Source organism: Carcharhinus amblyrhynchos, chromosome 32, assembly GCF_965287045.1.
Source record: "Carcharhinus amblyrhynchos chromosome 32, sCarAmb.v2.hapA, whole genome shotgun sequence".
NCBI lineage: Eukaryota > Metazoa > Chordata > Chondrichthyes > Carcharhiniformes > Carcharhinidae > Carcharhinus > Carcharhinus amblyrhynchos.
This window is the reverse complement of record NC_137355.1, coordinates 11,916,718-11,933,358: the sequence shown is the minus strand read 5'-3', so window position 1 is coordinate 11,933,358 and position 16,641 is coordinate 11,916,718. Positions and strand designations below refer to the sequence as shown.

Sequence of the window (16,641 nt, the reverse complement as noted above, 5' to 3'; positions counted from 1 at the left end):
GACATATTTCCCAAGAAGTAATAAGCTTAAAAATAGGGATAAATATGGAAAATTCAGTAAAAAGGCTGAGTAGACCAGCTCAAGGACAGTACAAAGACATATGGGAACAAATATAAGTTGAGACATCTTAATCAAAAGAAAAAGACTGATAAAATAACTCATGTAACTGGGAAGTGAATCTGATGGGCTACATATTTCAGTTATTGTATCTGGGAGTGTCTTTCTCATGTTAGCTGCATCTTAAGTAGCTGAACCTTAGTGGCATCAAATGTCAATCTCTGGAACAGCATGTTAATCCAGTTGAAGCAAATACTGTCTATCAGAATTTGAATCTGGGTTTTGTATAGACAGGAGGGTCAATACAAAGGTGCACAAATCTTGGCTAGGACTATTTTAAATACTTAGTTCTATTAGACTGATTTTTCATGTCTCGATTCAGTTCATTTTTTTTTCTGTTGCTTAATGGCTGAAGCAAGATGAAGCTTTGAAACCCAACACAATCTTGATAGTGGTAATGCAATAACACCTGAAATTTTAGGTAACGTAGCTGGGCATATTATGCAGTGTGTTAGGTCAAACTGTTACCATGTGTGCACTTAATTGGGCCAAGGATATGCAACTTGTGCAACCTTGCCATTAATAGGTGGCCATTTTGTGTGATTGAAGTGAAAGCTCCTGTAATAAACAAAAGAAATAAACGGGAAAAACCAAGTAATATTAATTGATCTCAAAAACTGGAAGAACAGAGTGTGGGGGTACCTCCATGTTAGAAACACATGGTTTGGTTTTGGCAATTCAGGAGTTGAGAAAATTAGCGACAGGTTTGGTGATGATCAAAATATATGGTAGGAGGGAGAACAGCGAGCTCAAGCTTGGAGCTGTAGTCTGTGGCAGAAGGTTTTGAAAGAAAGGTGAAAATAAAGGCAGTGACCCAAATGGATGACACACTCTGATGTGAAATGGTATTATATTTTACACGGCCCAATCATTAAAATAGCTTTTGAATGAGAAATCTTCCAGTTTTGGACATATCCATTTTAATCTGTTTTTAGTATAGGGACAAAATTGTTATTGATTCTGTGAGCCTGCAGATTAATTAGTCTTGAGTTTTGATGATAAAAGCTGAACTAAAGTTTGTTGAATGACCCGTACTCCAAATTAGAAAATCCTTGCAACTTTTTGAAGCGGAGATTACAATGTTGTGATCCGCAAATCAAGCAGTACTGCATGTGGAAAAATTTGTAGATTTCTTGTATGAAATCTGATAGCGATGGTCTTAATTTCATTGTACAGTGTTCAGGAAGTTTTGGATTTGAAACCCGTTTGATGATCTAATCAGTTATATGGTAGTTTTTCTGCTATGAATGTCATGCTTGCCTAGGAAGTGAAATGTGCACAGTCCAGTCAGAAAAATTGTTGTAATTCTTTTCTGGGTCCATAGAAATGCCTGTATGGGGTGGTGTGGTGGCACAGTAGATAGCATTGCTGCCCCTCACAGCACCAGCTTTGGGTCACTGTTTATGTGGGGTTTGCACATTCTCCCTGTGTCTGCACAGGTGCTCCGGTTTCCTCCCACAGTCCAAAGACATGCGAGTTTGGTGGATTGGCCGTGCTATTATTGCCCCTTAGTGTGACGGTGACTAGCTAGGGTAAATGCATGAGGTTAGGAGGATGAGGATTGGGTTGGATTGTGGTCAGTGCAGACACAATGAGCCGAATGGCCTCCTTCTGCGCTGTAGGATTCTATGATTAGCTAATTTTCTAAATGCGAGTTTATTTCTAATTTTCCTGTTGACTTACACTCCTCAGCTGTTGAAGACTCCTGAGTTGTTAGATTTGGAATGTCTCCCTTAAAGCCTTTGCTTCCTGCTGAGAATTCCTAAACTGTTATTTGGGTTGGAATGTCGATTAGCCTGAACCATTCTTTCCCAGATTAAAAACTCTTCACAAAAGAAGATAGGTGCCTCGTTCAATTGATGACTCAGCATAACTTTTTTCCTGCCATAATCAAAAGGCATCGATCAAAAATTGTTGGAGTACATGAGTTTGGTTAACTCCATCAGGTCTTGAAATGCAATATTTGTGGTGGTCAGTTTGCCCATTTTAGTTAGCTGTGGCATGTCTTTTCAAAGCTCTGCATGTTATACTTAGAGTTTAAACTTCTAACAGGTGGTGATTGTCCACTTTTATTAATACTCAAAATGTGTTGCTTTTAACTGGAGGTGATTTATTTCTATGATTTATTGATCGATTTGTCTAGGCAGAAATTAATATTCATCAATTGGCCTGACGTGTTTATATAACTAACCATTGGTCTCAGCTTTCTTAGTTGCTATGCCTCTGGTTGCTCACCTCTGTTCTAAATTGTCATGAATATAAAATGTGCTAGTTGTCTAAATGACACATGCCAATTTCCAGCAGTCCTTTTGTTTCATTCAACGTTAATTATTTAATTAAATGACTCAATGGTATAGGATTTTGACAGCGCCACGTCCAAATCTGTTAAGCCAGATCGGATCAAGATTTTAAAAAGTTGTGCATGATCTTCATTTATTTGCTATCTTGAGATGGGATGAAAAAAAACTATTTATTAGTGTCACAAGTAGCTTACATTAACACTGCAATGAAGTTATTGTGAAAAGCCCCAAGTTGCCACACTGGCGCCTGTTCAGGTACAAAGAACAGAGTACAGCACAGGAACAGGCCCTTTGGTTCTCCAAGCCTGTGCTGATCATGACGTTGTAAATAAACTAAAACCTCTGCGCATTCCAGGCACCCACCACTCTCTGCGTGAAAAACGTACCCCACCATCTCCTCTAAACTCTGAGGGAAAATTTAGCATGGCCAGTTCACCCAACCAGCACGTTTTTCAAACTGTGGGAGAAAACCGGAGCACCAGGAATTGGCAGTGCTATGTTGTTTTTGCCAAAGTGTTTAAACAAAATGAGAGGTAACAACTCTTCCCTTGTTCTGGACTCAGAGGAGAGAATAACATTAAAATTACAACTTGGGGCTTTCTGAGGTGAAGAGGGAAGCTCTTTTCCTCACAAAGTTTAGTGGAAATCTAGAACCTTCTGCCCCAGCAAGCTGCTGAGGCTGGAAGGGTCAGTTTAAAAAAAAATGTAAAATCCAGACTGATGTTCACTATTAAGAATCATAGAACCAATGGGGTAAATGGAATTCAGATGCAAATTGACCATGATCCAGTTGATCTTAGTTGCACAGTGGTTAGCACTGTGGTCTCGAGTGACTGTGTGTGTTTGCACATTCTCCCCGTCTCTGCATGGGTTTCCTCCGGATGCTCCAGTTACAAAGATGTGCAGGTTGGGTTGATTGGCCATGCTTAATTGCCCCTCAGTGTCAGGGGACTAGCAAGGTAAATATGTGGGGTGAAACGAATAGGGCAGGGTGGGATTGTTGTTGGTGCAGGTTCAATGGGCCGAATGGCCGCCTCCTGCGCTGTAGGAATTCTGATTAATTGCAGGGTGGCATAAGAGACTGAATGGCCTGCTCCTGCTCCTCTCCCCTTGTTTATGGTCTAGCCAGGATTTTCTTTGAAAAACATAAGCTTTGTATCTTGTACCATTGGCGTTTTTTTTTAAAAACCTGAATAAGGCAACTTTTCAATAAGCATCTCCGAAATCTCCAGACTTGGTGCTGCCATTTCCCGCAGATGGTTTTAGAAGGCAGTCTGTAGCAGTTTGCTGGAGTTTGTTAAATGGCCTTTACCGTGGTGCACATTGCTTCCCTTGCCCTTGGAACAAAGCATTGAGTTCATGAAGGTTTGTTCCACATTATTGCAGAGTTGGTGCAGTTTAGATTATTGCAACAAAAGCAAAACATTGCTTTTCGTTGGCTTGCGAATAGTACAATTGAAAGGGTTGGTGAAAGATTATCGAGCATTCACATGATATTTAGAAGATTTACTGCTGTTATTTTGACTTTATTTTAATTACATCTGAGTTGGTAAATGGTCTGATGGCAATTGAAATATGATTTTCACTTTGTTCTGAAGCTGGTTTGTTCATTTATTTCATTTTTTCAGCAAGTGTGTCATCAACTTTTCCTGCTGTTTATAGTAAATCTAGAACAGATTATTTTCAGAAATACATTACTTTCCCTCCCAGAATTATCGCCCTGTCAACATGGTTGTAGTGGAGCTGCATTTAAAGAGAAAATAAAGCACTGCAAATGCATCCTGGTAACATCCAATTTAATGTGAGGAGAAGTAATTTTATTGCTTATGCAGGAATCCTTGCATGGTGCAGTGTCGTTGACCCATCTAGGTTACCCTCCAGTTTGAAACATCAGGGTAAATGAGATATTTAAGTAATTTAAAAAGTGCTTCAAAATAAAGTGCTTCATTTAATAATTTGAGCAAGAAATGCAATTTGTCAAAAGTAGCCAAAAAAGAATAGCCTCAAAGAGGAAAAAAAGGACCAAGAAAATAAGGACCCAAAAAGGAACCATTTTTAGCACGTTATCATGTTATCTCGTGTAATGTATGATTTTATGATATACTTTTTGTAAAATTTAGAGTTTGTTTTGGAGGAAATTTTTTATTTCAGTTGACGTTTCAGAACCCTTACCGCACAGTGCCTTTGTTTTGCATCACAATCCGTAAGAGAGAGGACTACAGGCTCACCATTGTCGAGAGCACAGCCCATTAAACTGATGTGGCGCCTCAACTTCGAATCGACTCACTTTTCCCTCTGACCCAGAAAAGAGAAACTAAAGCCGGCATAAATTTTTTTTCCACAGCTATTTGGATAAAGCCTGGATGCTGTCAACTAGCCCAGAAGTGAGGTTACTTTGCTAACTGCAGTTTGATAAAACAAGATATACCATTTCCAAAACAACAACTCTGCTTCCTTTCAATCACGCCGCTTAGGTATTTCAAGTTAACTAATTAGGAGGAATCCAAATGCAGGATTAATCACATCATCATGTTATTTTTAGTAGTCATCAAACTTCCAAGTTTTCCTCTCTTCAGACATAACTTGGTGGTTACTCCTGAAAAAGTATTGCCTGATGCAGTTTCTTAAAGGTAATACACCTTTGTAAAGTGTGATGCAAACTGTAAACTTTTTTACCATTCAGTATAAAACACAAGAAGATTATCATTTTTTTACATTGCCAAAATTTCACTGACAGCATTAAGGCAAAAATTGGGAAGTCTGTAAATTACTTTGTAATTCTGCAACAAAATTAAGGTACTTAGATTAAATTTTACCGAGAGTATGGCAGTCGTGCATCTCAGAGCGCACTTATTTTTGTTGCAGAAATTTTAAGTTCAGTGCGATTCTGTAGTCGTACTTGAACATCCATCCATCCAACTTACGATTCGTAACTGCAACTGAATTGTTAACCCTTGATTCCTTTAAGGCAAGAGCAGCAATTGAGTTGTAACAAAATGTAATCGGCATTAATTCTCCCCACAGAAGCTGTCTGATCTGCTGAGGATTTCTAACGTTTTAATTTCAGATTTCCCTCAATCAAAGTATTTTGTTTTTTGCTGAATGATTACTCTTGCGTAAAAGCAGAATACAAAAAAAATCTGTAATTAAAAACAGAAAATGCTTGGAAATACTCAAGTCTGGCAGCATCCGTGCAGAGAGAAACAGGGTTAATGTTTCAGGTCTGCTGCCTTTCAGAATTTTTTCTGAAGATGCTAACTACTCCTTTCCCCACGATCTTGTCAGACCTGCTGAGTTTAACTGGCATTTTCTGTTACTGCTGTACTTGGGGTCTTTTACTGTTTAATAGAATTGATGTAAGGCACATCAAATCCATAATGACTATCCAAAAACTGGCAACCCATAAATTAACTTCCTTCTGCTTGCGTTTCTGTATTTTTGTTTTGGTTTTGAGGTGCATTTTTTTGGAAATTGAGGGGAAAAGTTTTAGAGTGTTCCAATAAGAGTTTATTGAAGCATTCACACTTTTCTTCTATTCATCCAGGACAGGCGTAATTAATTGAACATTTTTTTGTTGAACAGACATTTTTGATTTCTAAACCCTCAAGTTCAAAGTCACAAGTGAATACAAAAAAAAACTAAGTCATAGTTTTAATACATGCACGACAAATAAGCCTGTGTAGGTATATATATTGTAGAAAATAAGGCTAGGGAAATAAACACGTACGCACATCCCCTTTTGAAAGGAGTCTCCTTGACAAGATACAGGCTATATCCAATATTCTATCTAAATGCTCCAAATTCTGTGGTTACCTCATTCAGATGTCCAGGCCATTTTCGGTGTCAATTTCTGCAAGGTGATCAGATCTCCACCAAGATCCCTTCAAACTAACATGCTAGGTTAGAGTTATGGTTTATATTGATATTTGTCGGTTATTGTGACTTCTTTTCTTTCCCTCTCAATTGCATCATACCCTAAAACTGGTGGTAAGTGAGAGAATTGCATGCTCGAATTTGTTTTTCTCAGCTTCAAGTCTGAAGTGCATCAGTTCATGATGTTGAAACTTTTTTCCAAGTCCTCATCCACGTTCGCAACTTTTTTTCGTATCTTCCATTCAGTTTTTCCTGCTGCCCATTTCTGGATTTGTAGTTCTGTTTTGTTTTTTTGTTAAATCTGCATTTTTAGTTTCTTTTGGGTTAAGTCTTGTTTTGTTTCTGTACTGGGGATGTTGCAGGAGTTGGCCAGAACTCGACGGCCAGCAAGCTCAGATTCTCTTTAGGTTTGAACTAGCTGCCCTTTTCTGGAGCTATATGACTTATGATGAGGACCCTTGTCACATCACAATCTGTATCAGGGTGGTCTGGCATGTCCCATGCAGATGGTTAATGTAAATACTGAACTGGTACCCAACATCAACAGGGACGATCTGGGGGAGTGATCCGTATTGAACTAAAAAAAAATCATTTTTTTTCTGCGTCCCACTTGGCCTTCCCACAACTTGTAATTCTCAGAATTGCCTAATACCTGAAAATAATTTCTTCCTGATGCAGGCATATCTCTGTGGAAGATGCTTCATGCATGCGTGCATGTGTATTTTTTGTAGGGGTGGGAAGAATGATGACATCTCTGTACTTTAAAAGTTGGGGTGTCAGTTGACTTCCTACTAAATATGACAAAGTTCCTTTCTGCAACAGGTTTTCTGTATGTCAATCTTGCTTGCCACTCAAAGTAGTTCTCTTAATGAAACTAACCCCAGCAGAGATACTAAATTTCCATTTACCATTGAAGTCAGGTCATTTTTTAAAAAAAAAAGCCCTAATTTTTTTTTTTGTCAGGCACGTAGAATTCGCAATGTTAGGATTTAGTGAAAGGATAGTGTGCAGACATTGTGTTTGGGGTCTGTATGTTTTTTTTCATTCAAGTACACATTCACTTCCTAGCACTGGGACTACTTTGGATTAAGTTGGATAGATATAACTTACCTTAAAATGGTGTCCGTGAAAATATTTTAATTTTTAATGGAATATTTCAGATGCGAACTTACCTTTGCCCTGTCATCTCTCAACTGAAAGTGTAGGAGGTTCCCCATTGAAGCTTAGCTTTGAGACCTGGGTGTAGTTGATAATATTCCTTAAAGGTATATTATCCTTCCTTTAAAAATCGTTCTGCAACTTTGTGTTTATTGTAAATTGCTTGCAGTTTTTGTGAGTGCTGAGCTTGAATGAGGAATAAACATATTAAACACTTTTTTTCGTTCCTTGATTCTTTTTAACTTGTGAATTTTATTTGGCTCCTGAGTTTAAAGGAGTGCACTATTATCCCCCTCTCCTGGGTATGGAAGTAGGTGTGTTTAAATTTTTCCTAAGACTTTAAAACAACCAAAATTGAATGAAATTGTACCAGTAAATCAGTCTTCCCAAGTGATATAAGCTGCTTTTTTAATTTGCCATGGAAGTCCTCTGATACAGAAAATTGCCTGGTCCTATCAAGAGTCATATAGTTCATTGTTAATTTAGAATATACTTAAGCAAACTCTGGGGTTAAGCAACAGGTGGTAGAGGGGAGAAACTCTAGCTATATACTCTGTGTACTTGTTTCAATTCCTGATGCGTCTCTCTCGATATACATAAACTGTATATAATTTCACTATTTTCTGCGACACTGGCGTCTGGTTGTCTGACTGGTCTTAGTTTTCTTTGTACACTGTTTTACAAATGCGTCTTTGCCAGTGACTGAGACCTGTGGCCACTGGTGTGTTGCTGGTGTCTTGCGGCTGTAAGCTGTTGGTTTGTGGTTTGACTTTTTTTGGTCTTCCCAGTCACTTGTGCGCTGGCGGTGGCTTCTCTCCGTGCCTCAAGGTACAGACGGAGTAATGGCACTTTCGGAGCCCTGGAAATGTTGCCATTACTCCTGATGCGTGCTGTCAGGTGGCTGCGTTGCGATAAATCTCCATACTTGCTTCATGTATACCAGACACCTTGTGGAATCCTGCTTAACCTAGTGGACATAATACAGGGCTTGTCCAAAAGAATATGACGGCCTTTGTTGCCTAACTGCACAATGCCACTTCGTTTCTTGAGTTAAAATGAATTTGGGCAATCCATTAACAATGGCCCATCGCAATGTCCCTTTATGAAATGAAGGCCAGACATTTGACAAAAAAAACCTCTTTGCCACTTCAAGTTGCATCGATAGTTATTAAAGCCAGAGATTTTAAAGGATAACCGAGCTTGTTCCCTTTCCTAAGTAAGCTTGAATACACACAGCAATATTTTGAAAAAATAGAATTGCTCCCAACAGGTAGCTAAATAAACAAATTAGATAAATGAAGACATCTAGAAATCATGCATCCTTTTACCACCAATTTGTAAAAATTAAGGTGAAATTTGGCACAGGGTTAAGGAAAAACTTGTAACAGCAGACTACTAGCCACTTTTTTTTAAAAGATCAATAGAAATTGGCTAACTAATGTAGTAAGCTCATAAACCCAAGTTCTAGGGCGTTAGATTGCCTTTTTCTAATTTGTCTCATTATACATCAGAGCACAGACGCAGCTTTAACATTGCATTCTTGGTCATTCATGAGACTCCATGCCACGTAATCTAGTATATATTCAAGCCTTTGTCGCAACCTGATACTTCTCACTTCAGAATGTGTGTTCAGGTGTCCACTACTTGATTCCAGTATGAGTACAACATCCAAAAATAAAGTTAAAAGTTTATTACTGCCACAAGTAGGCTTACGTTAACATTGCAATGAAGTTACTGTGAAAATCCCCTAGCCACCACATTCCAGCGCCTGTTTGGGTACACAGAGAATTTAGCATGGTCAATGCACCTAATCACGTCCTTCAGACTGTGGGAAGAAACCGGAGCACCCGGAGGAAACCCACAGGGAGAACGTGCAAACTCCACACAGTGACCCAAGCCGGGAATCGAACCTGAGTCCCTAGAGCTGTGAGGTAGCAATGGTAACCATTGTAACACCGATCCAGTGGGTCATTTACACATCCCTTTTTCTAATTCTAACTTTGATTTTTGAATTCATTACATAGTACCACTAAATCAGTTCATCAAAGATGTATGCAAGTGACACATCAATGACATGGAGCCAAAAGGATGAACTAACCTTTTATCAATCCTATCTAAGTATTCGATTGCCGTGGTTACATTGTCCCCCTCAAAACATTTTAAGGCCAAAACATAAGTGACCAAATTTAAAGTATTACAGTCCATTACAGACATGGATGACCATTTCACACATTTCATCAGCCCCCTATTTGAGAGAACAATCTTTGTCTTCAGCCTGCCTGTATAAAACGTGTCTTGCTCAGCACAAGCTGTCTATCTTGCAAACAGCCCAGGACATAAAAGTGAACTGGTAGTGTGAACCTTCGTTCCCACATATGGTATGATTACCACTCTTTTATATTTCCTTAACACGATAGAGTATAATTTTAAATGATGTTAAGGTTAAACATAATCCTCAGTTCGACGTTTCACTGCACCTTTACCTTGTGTTAGGACATTTTGGGAGAATTATTGCTACAAAACATGCCCCTTGTTTGGATATATACAGTTCATCCATGCCAGTCCTTTCTCTGGCAGAGTGCATTTGACTCTGCAGGAACTTTAAGTTTGAGGCCATCTTTAATCGAGTGGCAACCAGGTACCAAGTCTTGATTTGATCTCATTGCAAAGCCCTTGCTCTGTCTCTCCTGCAATCAAAACCCATTTTTGTTCAGGTCAACAAAAGCCAGAAAGAGAAACCATTGAACAGGATTTCACAATCAGATGTTGGTTTACTACTTCTCATTGGTGTATGAGAGTGAACCACTGGAACTTGGGGACAAGATGAACATGAAACTTGCACAATCTGTCCACTATAGTTGCAGTATTTCATGACAAGCCTCAAAATGTTAACCAACCATGTAATAACATTTTTTTTTGCCATTTGAATGTAATGATTTAGAGACTAACTCCATGAACAATTACATCGTTGAAGTTTATCTGTGAGCTGACAAAGTCAAGCCAACTGGTGTAGCACATTTGCAATTTGGTGGTGTTTTAATCTCTAATGTATCTTTTCTCTCTATTTACTCTTTGCTACCCCTTCCCCCCCCTCCGTGATCTGACTGTCCAACTGAGGCAGATGATGAACCAGTTTCTGGACCAATGTGAGTATGGCATTAATACACAAATTGTTTAAATCTGATGTTCTTCAAAGTTGGTTTTGAGCAGAAACTGCAATGTACCCTCGTGGGTCAGGTTTAGCCTGGGTTTCATTGCTGAGCAAATCCTACTTTGCCTCAAAAATACCCCTCAGCCTGCACCAAGTGAAGACACCAGTTCAGTGCCAAATTGGAGGCAGTTTTATTGTGTGGGCCCTGTGCCCATCAGGTACTGCATGGAAATTGCTCAACCTAATTTCCCAAACAATGGCCAGTGGCTTATTCCATCAGTCTGAACTGGCTTCATATCCAAACTATGCCACCCAAAAGTTTATGTAGCCTTTTCTGTGCTGGACGAGTTTACATAGCAGGGTCATATATCTCCACATATGCCAATAAAGATATGATGTAATATTCTTAGATATTCTTCATCTCCAATGCAAGTTCAGGAATCTAAAAGTTTATTTATTAGTCACAAGTAAGGCTTACATTAAGATGCAATAAGGTTACTGTGAAATTCACCACAGTCTGGCACCTGTTCGGGTCAATGCACTTAACCAGCACATCTTTCAGACTGTGGGAGAAAACCGGAGCATCTGGAGGAAACCCATGCAAACACACGGGGAATGTGCAGACGGTGATCCAAGCCAGGAATCGAACCCAGGTCCCTAGTGCTGTGAGGCAGCAGTACTAACCACTGTGCCCATTGTGCTGCCCCTAAATTTAAAAACACCTGGATGAGATTACAGATACCAACTATATTCAAACATTTAGAACTCCTTCACAAGATCATAAGCCTGTCCTCTCTATTCTCTTGGCAGCCTCAACAAGACTTGACCAGAAGTTCCAAGAAGCTCCAGTGTATTTTTTAAATGTTGTATGGTAGATCAAAAATACCTTGTGTCTCAAGTTCTGTCTGTGCTGTTGACGCAGCTTCAATTGTTGAGGATTAAAGTTAGCTGTTACTGTTTGTCATGCAGGCCTTCGATGTTTTGTTTCTTTTGAAATTTAATATAAATGAGTTTTATTGCAATGAGGTAGAAACATAGATAGGAGCAGGGGGAGGCCATTTGGCCCTTCGAGCCTGCTCTGCCATTCATCATGATAATGGCTGATTGTCCAACTCAATAGCCTAGTGCTGCTTTCTCCTCATAGCCTTTGATCCAATTTGCCCCAAGTTCTTTCGGTAATGATATTCCTTTCTCCTACTCGCACCACCACACCCTGCCATCATCACCCCACCCCAAGCCTGTGCAAAAAGCTTGGCTGCTACACCTTTGTTTTTCTGCAGCATCTTTTAACCAACAATCCTACAGTACTCTAGCTTAATTTTACATTATCGAATCATAAAATCCCTGCAATGCAGAAGGAGGCCATTCAGCCCATCAAGTCTGCACCGATCACAATCTCACCCAGGCCCTATCCCCATGATCCTATGTAATTACTTGGCTAGTCCCTCGACACTAAGGCACAATTAAGCATGGCCATTCAATCTGACCACATCTTTGGACCATGTTTGATCACAACATTGTTTTCATAGAATAGAAACCCTACAGTACAGAAAGAGGCCATTTGGCTCATCAAATCTGCACAGACCACAATCCCACCCAGGCCCTATCCCCATATCCCTACATATTTTACCCACTAATCCCTCTAACCTAAGCATCTCAGGACACTAAGGGGTAATTTTAGCATGGCGAATCAACCTAACTCTCTCATCTTTGGACTGTGGGAGGAAACCCATACAGACATGAGAATGTGCAAACTCCACATAGACAGTGACCCAAGCCAGGAATCGAACCCAGGTCCCTGGAGCTGTGAAGCAGCGGTGCTAACCACTGTGCTAGTGTGCTTCCCAAAGTTTTAAAAGTTTAGTTTCTTGTCACAAGTAAGCCTACTGCAATGAAAATCCTCTAGTGGCCGTACTTCCGCACCTGTTCGGGTACACTGAGGGAGAATTTAGCATGGCCAGTGCACCTAACCGGCACATCTTTCGGTCTGTGGGAGGAAACCAGAGCACCCGGGGGAAACTCTCACACAGGGAGAACGTGCAAACTCCACATGGACAGTGACCCAAGCCAGAATAGAACCTGGGTCCCTGGCGCAGAGAGACAGCAGTGCTAACCACTGTGCACCAGACATACATTATTCTGTTAAAATGTCATAGAAAGTGTGTTTGCTGCTTCTGTCTGTCCCCTTACACATATACTTGTAGGATTTTCTTTCTCTAGCAAGTTGCGGTGAATCAGATCAGCACAGACAGGAACAAAAGTTTCTTTCCTGAATTAGTTTTGTAGAGAATAAAGGAATTGTTCCCTTTACATATTGAACAATAAAAGTACATTTACAGCCCAGTCTCTCTGCACTTTGTACCTACACAGGCCTGTCATATAGTGAGCAATTAATTCTTTATGCTGGACACCACTCAGTACCGTCCAAAACTGCCAATGCATTAGAAGCACTGAACTGGTCTAGTTGCTTCATGCTGCAATGTTGGGTGACTCCTGTCAACTTTACACTATTGGAAATCTGAATGTCAGCACAGCTCTTATGCTGCTGCAGCCAATCTGTCTATATTTCATATCATTTTAAATGGATTTTTAAATCCATTATTAACCCGAGGCTGCCGTGGCCCACATCATGTGCCATTGGTGTATTGTCTGGTGTGCAGCATGAGCAGATGCATAAAAGTTAACCGCTGCCTTTCAGATCTGGAATTCTAGAGAGTTGCAACTTGGAAGGCTGTGAAGTGTAGGATGTAGCAGGAAATGCAGGTCCGTGATCGTGAGCTCCTGAAGCAGGGTGTGGAACAGAGGCATGCATTGAATTGATGGCGATCTGAAGGGTGGAAGTATTGGAGGAAAGGTTTCCCTTAGGCAATGGGGGTCTGAGCAACAGAGGCCTGGCTGCTTTTCCCATTACTGTTCCCTTTGTGCTTTGACAAAGAGTCATCTGGACTCGTAACGTCAACTCTTTACTCTCCTTACAGATGCTGCCAGACTGCTGAGGTTTTCCAGCATTTTCTCTCTTGCTTTTCCCACTGCTTGAGTTGTGGGGAGAAAGCTTCCCGCCAGTGGATAAGAATACATTTTGTACCAACTATTACCTCATAGTCCACAGTACAAAATTCAGCAATTCCCAATCACCTGAAATATTTGGGTGTCAATAAGTTGAATTCAGGCTGCTGGTTTTAAATGATCTGTTGCTATTCTCTACATTAATATTTTTGCAGCTCTGTGCTCCCCCTCAGTTTGCTTGTTAGGTGTTGTAGAGTGGTTTGACTGCTGATTTCACACTGAAGGGGACAATGAATTGAGGTGTGCCAAGAGTTATTGGGGGGTGGGGGGGATGGGGTGTGAATAGGGGTGCACTGTCTAGGGGGAAATGAGTTGGGGTGTGCCCTGGAAGGCAGGGAGGCACAAATTGGGGTGCGCTGGCAGGGGAGGGGGGGGGGGGGGGGGCATGAATTAAGATGTGCCCAGGGTCTGGGGTGGAGGAGGGAATGCAAATTGAGGCATGCCCTGGTTACAGCAAATTGGGGCATGTTGGCCGGGGGGGGGGGGCGTGAATTAGGGTGCACCATAGAGGTGAGGGGTGGCAGTGAATCGAAGCATGTCCTGGGGAAAGGAGTGGTGAATTTGGGCGTGTCCTAAGGGGGAATGGAGAGCAGTGAATTGGACATGTCGTGGGGTGAGGGAGGCTCATCTCTTTCCCCCCAAAATGTACAAGGGTGTGTGTGTTTTATACTGTAACCTTTGTTTTTGGATCTTCAGTTATTTTTATTCCGAGCTTTCTCATCTCACCGAGCATTGTAGTCTGTATAATGAGTAGCATAAATAGCTGTTAACTTGCTGGATATTTTCATGTAATTTCAAACAGGAAAACCAATTCCACAAACAATCATAAGGATAAGAACTTGCGTCAACGGAACACCAACTAAACCTTGGTTGTCAGGTAAGTTCCTTTTATAATTTTAGACTTGGAGTTATCGTGCATTTATTAGTTTAATATTTCAGATAGCAAACTGCATATATTCTCTTTGCTTCCCGGTCACTTGGAAAGGAACTGAATGTTCTGTTGCCAATTCTCAGTCCACCATTTGCAAAAGCTAAAAAAACAAAGCCCTTTGTCAAATGTCAGCCATTCTATTTTGAACTTGCTTGAGCTGATTCCATTTGTTACACAATTGTTTTAGATCTTCACGTTCTACAGTGTCAAGCTGAGGCAACTGGAGACATGAACACAATGAAAACGGCAGCCACTGCTTAAATACTCCTGACTGCAAAGGGATTTGGTCCAAAAGTGACACATTTTCAAACATTCATAGAATTCATGGAATCCCTACAGTACAGAAGGATGCCATTTGGCCCATTGAGTCTGCAGCGACCACAATCCCACCCAGGCCCTGATCCCGTAACCCCTCATGTTTTACCCTGCTATTTAATGCCCCTGGCACTATGGTTAATTTAGCGTAGCCAATCCACCTAACCCGCATATCTTTGGACTGTGGGAGTAAACCCGAGCACCCGGACGAAACCCCACAAACACGGAGAATGTGCAGTCTCTGCACAGACAGTGACCCAAGCCAGGAATCGAACTCGGGTCCGTGGCGCTGGGAGGCAGCAGTGCTAGCCACTGTGCTTGCATATGAATCATTTAAATATGTTAGCTTTTTTTTTTACTCATGATAAAAGTATCCATGCTTGTAACTATTCAGTAACTGTCTGTTCTGACTAGTTCACGGCTTAAGATCAATCTTGCCTTGATGAGAATGCTTGATGTATATTTTTAAACCAAGAAACTTCTGTTGACTGTCTAAATTCATGGTAAATTAAATTTGGCACATATGCAAAAGAATAATTGATTTTGTTTTGAATCTTAACAGAATTTTGGATTTCTGGACATCATTATCAAATAGCGTGGGTATCAGTCGAGGACTCTCGAGATTGTTGGTCTGAATGGACGGGTTTTAACTTCCCTGTTATCTAAGAAGGAAGACAATGACTGTGTGAAGCATGTTTTGCCTTATTCAATCTCTCCTAAAGAATAAAGTATTAAGAAGATCGCTTTGCAAGTTTAATTCTGATTATTTCAAATCGACTAGGCTGTACTTTGGGCGCTTAATGTGCTATCTATTGATGCTTGAATTTATTTTTCCCACCTCCCTCTCCCTCACCCTGTAAACCTCTGTGGATGCATGCGGTGTTTTATTATTCCTGGTGCCCTCGTTCATAACATGCTTCATCATGTGTGGCACTCAATTCCTTCCATTCTGTCCTCGGAACGCCTGCGCAATATCCATCACTCCTATGGTATTTGTTTCGAATTTGTATATATTGCAAATTTTAGTGTCAGGTAACTCAGAACATATAACAAAATGATGTATATCTTATTGCACTGATCTGGTAAAGGATAAGGCTAAAATATCTAGCTCTTCCACAGAATACCATTTCACAAGCCCTGTTCTCAATGTCGCGTTTTTACGTAGTTACTGCATGGTAGTATCCAATGCAAGTTTGAAGGAGCAGTTTATCATTAGTTCTTTGTTCTTCTAAATTACTGGTCTGAAATCCTCCCTCTGTTTTGTTTGGACACCAAAATAAAGCTTTAATGTTGTAACTTTATTTTTCCTTCAAGAAGAGTAATTCTGGGTGTATAAATGCATGAGATTGCACAGTTACCTGCAATTATTGTAATTGTTAATCTCAACTCCATGTACAGTATGTCGACCCACTGATTTTTAAAAATAAAGACTGACACTGTTCACCAGGTTACTTTCATGAGATTTGTTGAGGTGAAAATTTATTAAGATGTTGCATTTTGAGTGTGTGGTGTTTCTTTTGAGAACTTATGGTGATACAATCTTCAGATACTGCATTGGAATTTTAATAACTAGTTAGTACAAACACTGGTACTTCAAGAAAAATCTATCATTTCTCAGTATCAAAGTAACACGTTGCCTCACTCTACAGTATAGTACCATGGTGGCACAGTGGTTAGCACTGCTGCCTCCAGATCCAGGGACTTGGGTTCAGTTCCAACCTTGGGTGACT

At 40.4% G+C, this 16,641-nt stretch overlaps 1 protein-coding gene across 2 annotated transcripts in view; it reads left to right on the top strand.

Moving 5' to 3' along the window:
• Positions 1-16,368, top strand: part of LOC145360795 (neuroplastin-like) — a 67,283-nt gene extending 50,915 nt beyond the window's left edge. For both annotated transcript variants that reach the window (XM_080216242.1, XM_080216243.1), the window contains 3 exons: positions 10,570-10,594; positions 14,468-14,542; positions 15,474-16,368. In XM_080216242.1, the coding sequence (XP_080072368.1) occupies positions 10,570-10,594; positions 14,468-14,528 (86 nt within the window). In that variant the 3' untranslated portion in view covers positions 14,529-14,542; positions 15,474-16,368. The remainder of the gene's footprint in view (positions 1-10,569; positions 10,595-14,467; positions 14,543-15,473) is intronic.
• The last annotated feature ends 273 nt before the right edge of the window (positions 16,369-16,641 follow it).